Below are 9,657 nucleotides of genomic sequence, written 5' to 3'. Positions count from 1 at the left end.
GGTCGATAGAGGTCGGTTCGGTCCTGGTCTGTACTTCAGTCTTGATATCAACCATCGTATGCATACTTGCTCCGAGGTATAATCCCTATCAAAAACTACCGTGTATATATAAAGTAAAATTGAATATGTCATACAAACAGAGCTAATTACGTGAAATGAGTGTCATTTCTTTTCATTAGAAGAAATGACACCGTTTTGGACCATGGTCCACGGTAAAATTTGAGACGGTCTACATATAAATTTGCCTAATTAGGGCCACAAGGAATTGGTAGTTTCAAATTGGGCTTGAGGTTTGTATCTCAACCTGTTCTTGAAAGCCCAAATAACAATATAAAACGAAGCGAAAAGCCCGCGATGCTGTTTCTGTGCGACTGTGTCGTCCTCATTCATTCCGGCTAAGGTCTCTTATCCGGTTTATCATCTTCTGTATCAGACACCTCACTCTCTCTCCCTCTCTCCCCCTCTCTCTCTCTCTGGGACATGCTGTTTCCGGCGTCTTTCCGACTACTGATCGTTTCATAGGCGGCTGCTTTGGCTTCATTGACTGCTTTCATCAGTATGATAACGATAGAGTAGTGTTGCATATGAAGAAGGGCCATATGATTCTGTAGAAGGAAAATGTCTTGCTTGTTGCCTCAATTCAAGTGCTCTCCGGACACTTTTGCCGTCAAAAGAACGCCCCACCACCACCACCAATCCGGCATCCATATCCGTCAGTCTTTATCTCCCTCAATTATATAGAGTCGTGAGGATGAATTCTTTAACTAACTAGCTAGTTAGCATTGTTCATGTTGAATGCCAGCGTTTAATCTTGTGGGTTTGCATTTGTATTGAATTGGGTTGTCAAATGGGCTACAATTATGTGAACTTTAAGTTGATTGCTTTAGATTTCTGCTGAATAACATGGAGTGCTTGCTTCATTGGATAAAGAGTTTTACTTCTTATATCCAGCTGTGAATTTTTCCAACTTCTAAACTGACCTTATCAGTTCATACATTCTTCAAATAGCAGGCCTAATTTCTCTATTTAAGCATAAATCAGGCAGTTTTTCTTCCCCTCAATCCTTAAGATATCAGGAACATTTTACATCCAGATGTGAATTTTGCAAACTTGCAAGCTGGCCTCATCAGTTTCCATGATTCCTTAAATCTGATGCATGATTTCATTAATTAAGGCATAAATCTAGCAGTACTTTTTTTTTTTTTTTCCAAATCACAAGATTGTTGCCAGTTCTGGTGCAGAATGTCAGGTGAAATATTTGGGAAGACAGACTAGATTGATGATTTTAGATCCTTTGAGAAGAATATATGAACCTGAACTATGACTAGTGGTGGGACTTGATATATTTGTTCTGAAAGAATGTACTTCCTACTACTTTCGTATATTGTCATTGGTAATGAAAATGTTTTGGAAAATTTACCTTCACCTTAATTATCACATGCAAAGGTTGACAAATCATATATTTTAAACATGCTTGAATTGTTTTTTCTGCACTCTAAATCCTGTAGGAATTAATTCGATGGGGTGCTTGTAGTTTAGTTCTCTTAGATTACTTTATTCCAAATTTTATTTATTATCAGGCACCCCTTAGTTACATTCTGTACCCAACTAGTTTGTCTTTTAAAGATATTCCTTATTTGTCCTCATCAACATTACCTGGAAGTGGTAGATGCTAAGAATGACAAGTTTATAATGAAGTTCCTATACATTAGAAGTCGATTATTAGATTGCCTTGAATGCTGTTTTCTATATCTGTTTATTTGGTGTTACTGAATTGCAGCTAAGGTTAGGCACCCTGTTTATTTTCGGACGCAATGCATCTTATCAACTGCATCTCCATCAGCATCAACAGCAACAGCGACTGTGCTCGACATTGAGAAGCTAGAATTACCATCTTTAGATCTTTGCTCAGATTCTATTGATTCAGATAGATCATGGAATCCACCAACATCAGCGGTGACTACTTCTATGCTTGACATGGAGAAGTTAAAATTACCATCTTTTGAGGATTATTCAAATTCAGTTGCTGCAGATCGACTGTGGTCGTACACTGGTGCAGTTGGCCCGCCTACAGAGGTCAGAAAGTTATATTCATATAATCATATGGTACACAACTATATAGACCTAATCTATTGGAGGATCCCAGAAGTGGTTCAGGAAATAAAAACATAATATGGAAATACACATAATTTAAACTCAGTGCACCTTAGAACTTTTCTATAGGTTAGCTGTACAGTGTAATTATTTGTGTTTCCTTCTAAAATGTTCTAGTTTAGTTTTGGAATTTTTCATAGGAGTGTCATAGTATCATGTTGCCAAGCCCCAGTTCCTAAAATTATTTCATCTGGATCTAATTCTCTGCCTAAACAACAATATCTCCTGTTGTGTGAACTATATTGTCTTAGTTACTTTCATCTGATGACAAAAATAAATTATTGATGTGATGTACTTGTAGGCAAACTCTAAAACTGCTTTTCCTGCGGAAACTCTACTCACTAGTGAAGAGGCTGTTATAGCCGCGGCTGCATCTGAAGCAGTTGCTTTAGCAAAGGCTGCACTGAAGGTTGCAAAAGATGCAGCGTTGTTGGTTGGTGGTCATAATTCGTCCAAGTTAGATGATAAGCATATAGATACAGCAGATAGTACCCTCTTTGATAGGGCTCGGTTGGTTGAACCTGGTGAAAAAGTAGACAAGTCAAAGATAAATGGAATCAGTTGTAATGGAAGTAATGTCTATGATTACCACTACACAAAATCTGATGATGCGGAGCCCACACATGAAGAGCTGGAACTTCTCCAAGCACAGCTGTCAAAGAATATAGCTGTCAGATCCAAACGTCAAAAAGAACGAAAAGCTAGAAGAGCTAATGCAGCAGAGAGGGCTGCAGCCAATGATGTGTCTGTAAAATCTGGATCTGCCCGCAGGAAAAAGCGTGCTACTTTACAAGACATAGATTACTCTGATCCGTTGCGATACTTGAGGGGAACTACCAGTACTTCTAAACTTCTTACAATATCTGAAGAGCAGCTGTTTTCAGAAGGAATACAGGTGCTTTAGGTTCTAATATTTTCTTTTGGTTACTCTTTTGCATTGCTAGCTTCTTAAGTTTGCTACTGTGTTTTTACTTTGATCAGCATTCTCATGTGATTCAACTTCACTGTGAAAGCATTATAAACTCAATGCCCATTAATTAATTAATCCTTCCGTTTTCCTCCTTTTCCTACCTTTCGGCAATTAAACCCGCCTTTGAAATTGTTTTATTGCTAAAAAGGATGACCCATAGTTAACAATGGGTTTAATTTCTTTTCCAGCTGATATTTGCCACATAACTTTCTTGCCATCTTGGGTCTAATAACTTCCTAATAAAATGATGATATACACAACTTTAGTTGCATATGAGTGGCTTTTGAATTTGGAACTTTAATTCAAGTTAATCACTAGTATAGCTTTTCTTGTCCAGCTAAAAGCGTTCCTGCTACGGCTTTTTAACAATATTTTGAAGCCACAGTCCTGTTAGCTAGCGCTACTTAAATCTTCACAGAAATCTTGTTTGTTGATGGCTACAAAGTCTGTCATTTATTTGAACCCATAGAATGAGGTCTTTCTTAGCTAATAAAATCATATTCACCACATGTAACCAAGGTTGCTACTGTTGTGCTTATATTGGCTCATCATTTCATGTTATTAATCATAACAATTTGTGTGCTGCTTCTCTTCATCTGACATCATCTTTTATTCACTAAAAACTCTGTAGGACCTAAAAAAGTTAGAAAGTCTTGAGGAGGAGCTTAAAGAGCGATGTGGTGGTCAGCCCACTTTTGCACAATGGGCTGCTGCGGCTGGAGTTGATCAGAAAACCCTAAGAAAGCGCTTAAACCATGGTATTCATTGCAAAGATAGAATGATCAAGAGCAACATAAGACTTGTTATATCCATAGCAAAAAATTATCAGGGAGTTGGGATGAATCTTCCAGATTTGATTCAGGTATCTATGAGGACACTATTTTGTATACCAAGATTGTAACTCTGGAAGGATTTAAACCATTGTAAATGGATCTATTGGTTGCGTTACCAGAAGATTTTTTGAAAATTTTCACAGGAAGGATGTCGAGGGCTAGTTAAAAGTGCTGAGAAGTTTGATGCTTCAAAGGGGTTCAGGTTCTCCACATATGCTTACTGGTGGATTAAGCAGGCAGTTAGAAGATCTCTTTCACATCAATCCCGGACAATTCGACTGCCTGTGAGTATTCTTCTACTCTGACTTGGCATATATTTATAATGAAGTTAGCAATGGGCAAAACAGTGCATTTTGTATGCCTCTTTTTAATCCTTTTTCTTTTGTTATATTTAGAGAGGGGGGTGGGTGGTATATTTGAAGGGAAGAGGGAATGAGCACGAGAACTCATGCATAGAGTCTCAGAGCCTATTTATAGGTATATTCCCTTAGCTTATTCTCTCATTTCATATATTTAACCATATTATTATTCTATTTGCAGTTGCACATGGTTGATGCAACATATAGAGTAAAGGAGGCAAGAAAGCAATTGTATATAGAAAATGGTAGGCATCCTGACGATGAAGAAGTAGCAGAGGCAGCGGGTTTGTCAATGAAGAGGCTCACTGCTGTGATGCTAACTCCGAAAGCTCCAAGATCTCTTGATCAGAAAATGGGACTCAATATGGATCTCAAACCTTCGGTTTGTCCTCTTATCTTTCTTCCTCACTTCATGCATGCATCTTTAGGATGCATCCATTGTCCACAACACATTATTGCATGTTCATGTGCCTTTTTTCTTCCTTAGGAAGTGATTGCAGACCCCGAAGCTGAAACATCTGAAGACTTTCTGATCAAGCAGCTGATGAGACAGGACCTCGAGAAGGTCTTGGACACTTTAAACCCAAGGGAGAAGCAAGTCATAAGATGGCGTTTTGGAATGGAGGATGGAAGGATGAAGACACTACAAGAGATTGGGGAATTAATGAACGTGAGCCGGGAGAGAATCCGACAGATTGAGATATGTGCGTTCCGTAAGTTGAAGAGCAAGAAAAGAACAGAACACTTTAAAAAGTACTTAACTGCTTAAATTTCCATACATCCAGAGTCTAGGTTTAGCTTCTGCTGCTTACACCATCAATTGGGGTTGCATTTGTTTGCTTGAAGTCGGGCTCGTTTAACGCATTTATTCTTCTTAAATGATTCCTTTTCTACCTAGCCCTCTTTCCTTTCACAGCAGAACTGTAGCATAACACTGCAAATGGTTTGTGCATAATAGTATATTTAAGAAACTTTTGTTCAGATTTAGCTCATTCGAGTTGAATCATGTATGTTGGAACAGAGGTTATGTTCCAGTAATCATGTGTTGATCTGAATATTTGGGTCACCTGTGTATAGACATAGAGACATTAAGGGTACATTTACGAAGTAGAGAAAGTTCTTATTTTCTTGGACAAAAGAAAACGAGGAATACGTTTACTAAAAAAAAATTAGAGAATTAAAACGAACACAATTCATGCGTCTTGCAGTTATACTTAAGTTAGCTTCTAGAGAGAGCTAAGAAGCACAGCCAAGTTGTCATCAAAGCTAGACATGTCAACAGGGCAGGGGCTCTATCCCATTCTCCATTCCCGGCGGGAAGGGAAAAGTCTCCCCATCCCTATTCTCACAGGGATTATGTAAAGACGGAGAATCTTCTACCCAATTTTAATTTATAAAAATATTAAAAATTAAATTATATTTAAATAAATAATTCATATATATTCAACTTAAGTACTATTAAAATATTCGTATCCCAAAAAAATATATCCAAATGTAAGTAGATCGAATTTTTATAATATTTTTAATATTATATATACTATATACATAGTAATACGGCGCCTCGCCGTTGCTTTCTTTGATATCATTTAGAAACTTGATGTTTTCCGTCATATGGCGCAAGCAACCACTGTCAAAGTATCATCGTTCTTCTTTACCTGAATACTTGGTTAGAAGTGACACATGACAAATATAATGGGATTTCTTTACCCAAACCTGTTTGATGAACGGAGTGATGAATTTTTGTTTGTACTTTTCGATCCTCTGATCTTTGTAGTAGTAGTAGTAAGACTCTGGTCGGGTGTGTCCTCGAATTCTGCAATAATGACAAATGGGGTTATAAGGCTTATATGCACGTTTATATTTCATTATCATGACGGTGCCTTGTTGAACTCATTTGCCTTGTTGTACTGGTTTCTGGATTATATCTTCTGGACCTGGTCTAGTTGCGTTGACAAAGATAGTTTAACCGTTGTGTTTGTCCCCGGTGAAGCCAAGACCAAACTTCGTGGTTGATTGCGTACTCGTGTCCAGAATTTCATCAAGTGTTGAGGTGGTGTCCATCATCTGGATCTGTTTCGTGAGTGTGCTTAGCTCCTGCTTTAGCTTATCTTCTTGTTCAGAAGCAGCTTTAAGTAGCAGATCTCTGTCAGATATTTGATTATTGTACACTTTACTAGCTTTTTCTAATATCCCTACCTGACTACATAGAGAGCGATTAGCTTTAAGCAAAATTTCCCACTTGGGATACAACGTTTTATACTCTACTTCATAAGAAAATTCAGGAGTTTCAAGATCTTCTGCAGAGTTGTATTCACCGTCTTCTGAGTCAGCTATATCTTCAGCTTCTAGATCAGCTCCAATTCTGGTTGTGAATGCAACGAAGTTGCCAGAAATCTCTTCTGTATTAGATCTAGCTTCTAGGTCAGCCTCATCGTCACTCTAGGTTAGTGCAACCATTGATTTTTTTTCTTCTTAAATAGGTGGCACATTCAGCCTGTACGTGACCATAACCTTCACATTCCTAGCAGCGAATGCCTTTACTACCTGTCTTTTCTCTAGTCTGGGATGTTCGAGATGCAGATGGTCTTTAATTTGATCCATTTGACTTTGAGGTGCTTTTCGATATATTTGAGTTTGATCCTTTGTAGTTTCGAGATTTGTTACCGCGGAAGCTGTTCTTTTGTTTCACCTGTTTCAAAATCTTATTAAAATGTTTGGTTAATAACACCACTGGATCATCGTCCTCAATTTCGTCTGGATCATATACAGTTTCCTATTCGCTAGCTGTAAAAGCAACACTTTTTTGCTTTCTAGAATGGTCAGTCAAAATTTTCATTTCATGGGTTTTAAGATTACCCATTAATTGAGGTAGACTTTGGTTTTCCCACCTAGAAAAAATAATATCAAGTGCTTTACTGTTGTAATTCGTTGTTGTTAGTTCTGCAGTAGTCCACTCGACTTCAGGTTTAATCACTTTTGGATCGCCTTCTTTTTTGCCATCCTTGGTAGGGTGATCCCAACCTGTTAAAATAGATTGCCATATGAGTTCTCGTTGGGCTCTGAGATGCATCCTGGTACGAGCTTTCCAGTAAGCATATTTGTCCCCTTTCAGTTCTAGAGGAGGCCTATGCCTGTCCATTCTGGAGTACTTAACACAAAGTGAGATAAAAACAAAATAATATAAAGCAACCAATAAAGCACGGTGAACTTGTAAGTTCAAGAAACAAGATTTTGAAGCCAGATCTGGTAGACTAATAACTTAAATCCCCGGGCTCTGATACCAATTGAAATTGTGTCGTGGATCTTGAATGTACAATATAAGCCTAAGGTTCCTACTTCATTTTAATAACAATATTTATCTGAATAAATTGTTGAATTAGAAACAGATAAATAAATTAAAATAACAATAAAGCAAAATAAAAGAACCAGCCACCGGGAATTGTTAACGCAGTTCGGAGCTAAACTCCTACGTCTGCGAGGCACTTCATGTCAGCCCAATCCACTAGATGATCACAAGGATTACAAGGAGTCACGAAACAACCACACTAAACCAATGGTTACAAAAACACTCCTAACTATGCATTCATCATCTCCAAGTTTACACTATGCGTTCCATATTCAATCACCAACAATAGCGAACCATCAAGCACACGTATAAACTGATAACAACCCAAGAACAATAAGATAGAATCCTGTTTAGTGCTCACGTAAAGTTGGAAAAATAATAGCAAGAGTAATTGAGTCTTGAATCCCATGATTTAGAACCCTATATATAGCCGAACACCCAACCATTTAATCCTAGAATTTTGCTACTGATATTTCCTCAAATAAAGCTCCAACGAGTAGTATAGTTCAGCCCAAAATTCGTGGATCAAGAAGACTTAGTTTGGTTTGAATTAAAATGTCACTGGATAGCTTACTGACGCTAATCCAGTCTGTGCGGGAGGAATTGAAGCTCTGCCTTTGAACCGGTGCTGATACAGCGGACTGAATTAACCACCTATAAAACTAATTTAAGTTTTCGACTAATAATTAAGCCAACAAAAGGTGGTCCAAATTAAACGTGTATAAATTTTATACTTACATTATTCATCCTTAACCAAACGTCAAAGGTTCAATCCTTTTGGATATGCAACAACCTTAAATCTTCAGGCCGTTGTCTTACTCAACAGATGTGCCTCACTGTTTCTGACAGTAAAAACACTGGGCTACACCATAGAAAGTCCATGAGGCCAGGGTTATTTATTTGTGGAAATTATTTTTTTAATTTTTAGTTGTTAAGATATAAATACCAACTTCTATTGCCTGCAGGTTTAACGGGAAGCATATAGTGGTGAACAAAAACTTCCTCAAGGAACATTACCTAATTATGGTAGGAAAATTTTTCCATCCTCCATTATTAGTTAGTTTATCATTGTAATGTTGCATTAACTCATGGAGTTGTTTTTTGTTAATTGTGCAGTTGATACATTTCTATGAGAAACTACTTTTCAATCTTTTGAAGTAATCCTCATGATGAGATCGGGGATTGATATTGTCAAAGGGGAAACGATTCTGGCTTCAATAATCCATCCTTTTTCTATATTATTGCAACTTAATTTACTTTTTGCAGTATGATGCATGATGAACAATGTCGTAGGTTTCAAGAATTTGCATTTGTTATTTAAACTTTATGAATTTGCATTTGCAACATATGATTAAGTCTATTTACGTTGATGGGATGTTTGAGTAGGTTTTTCATGAGTAACTTTTATTAAAAAATAATAATAATAACTAATAAATAATAATATAGTTCCTACTTTAAATTTTTTTTTTTTTTTTACTTTTTCTTTCTAGGCAAGCCAAATATCTTCCCTTGATTTAGATCTAAAGCTAGATGATTTCCCTATTATTTTTCATCCCTCTTTTTATTTTGGTCTTTTTTATCGTGTTTACAAGTGTATGATTTTGTAGCTTTTACAAGTGTTGAGAGATAGGGTATGCGCGATTGAGTTCAACTAAGTACAATAGAGAAATTGAAGCAATATTTTATAGTACTTAGTTCAGAAATTTCTTAGTTCACTCCCTTTCTTAACAAAAGAAGGTTTCACTAGTATGATATGAATACTAGTGAAAACATAACCCTTCACAATAGTTGTAGACTAAGTCAACTTGGTTGCTTGCCAACCCCTTTTAACATTCTTTGGAATGACTTTCTTCATTCAGTTGTGCATTTTTAACTATCTAAACTTCAATATCAATGGTCATCAACAAATGTTGCTATCAGAAAATATCTCCAATCTTTAATTTACAAAGTGAGATTGTTGTTTTTTCTTTTGAAGACTATTGGCTAGAATCTAGA

General features: G+C 36.9%; 1 protein-coding gene across 1 annotated transcript; it reads left to right on the top strand.

Annotated features, from left to right (window-relative positions):
• The first annotated feature begins 377 nt into the window (after nt 1-377).
• LOC116029961 (RNA polymerase sigma factor sigB) lies at nt 378-5,371 on the top strand. Its single transcript, XM_031272017.1, has 7 exons — nt 378-712; nt 1,781-2,076; nt 2,456-3,049; nt 3,756-3,986; nt 4,101-4,241; nt 4,498-4,698; nt 4,804-5,371. Exons 1-7 carry the CDS (start codon nt 619-621, stop codon nt 5,083-5,085), a joined length of 1,839 nt encoding a protein of 612 aa, XP_031127877.1. The 5' UTR covers nt 378-618; the 3' UTR covers nt 5,086-5,371.
• Nucleotides 5,372-9,657: the final 4,286 nt, after the last annotated feature.

This window comes from Ipomoea triloba, chromosome 9 (assembly GCF_003576645.1).
Source record: "Ipomoea triloba cultivar NCNSP0323 chromosome 9, ASM357664v1".
Classification (NCBI taxonomy): domain Eukaryota; kingdom Viridiplantae; phylum Streptophyta; class Magnoliopsida; order Solanales; family Convolvulaceae; genus Ipomoea; species Ipomoea triloba.
This window is presented reverse-complemented; position numbering and strand designations above follow the sequence as displayed.

Coding starts and splice junctions, on each gene's coding strand:
- LOC116029961 (XM_031272017.1), top strand. CDS start 619: ATGTCTTGCTTGTTGCCTCAATTCAAGTGCTCTCCGGACACTTTTGCC. Junction 713..1,780: donor CCAATCCGGCATCCATATCC/GTCAGTCTTTAT, acceptor ACTGAATTGCAG/CTAAGGTTAGGCACCCTGTT. Junction 4,699..4,803: donor ATATGGATCTCAAACCTTCG/GTTTGTCCTCTT, acceptor TTTCTTCCTTAG/GAAGTGATTGCAGACCCCGA.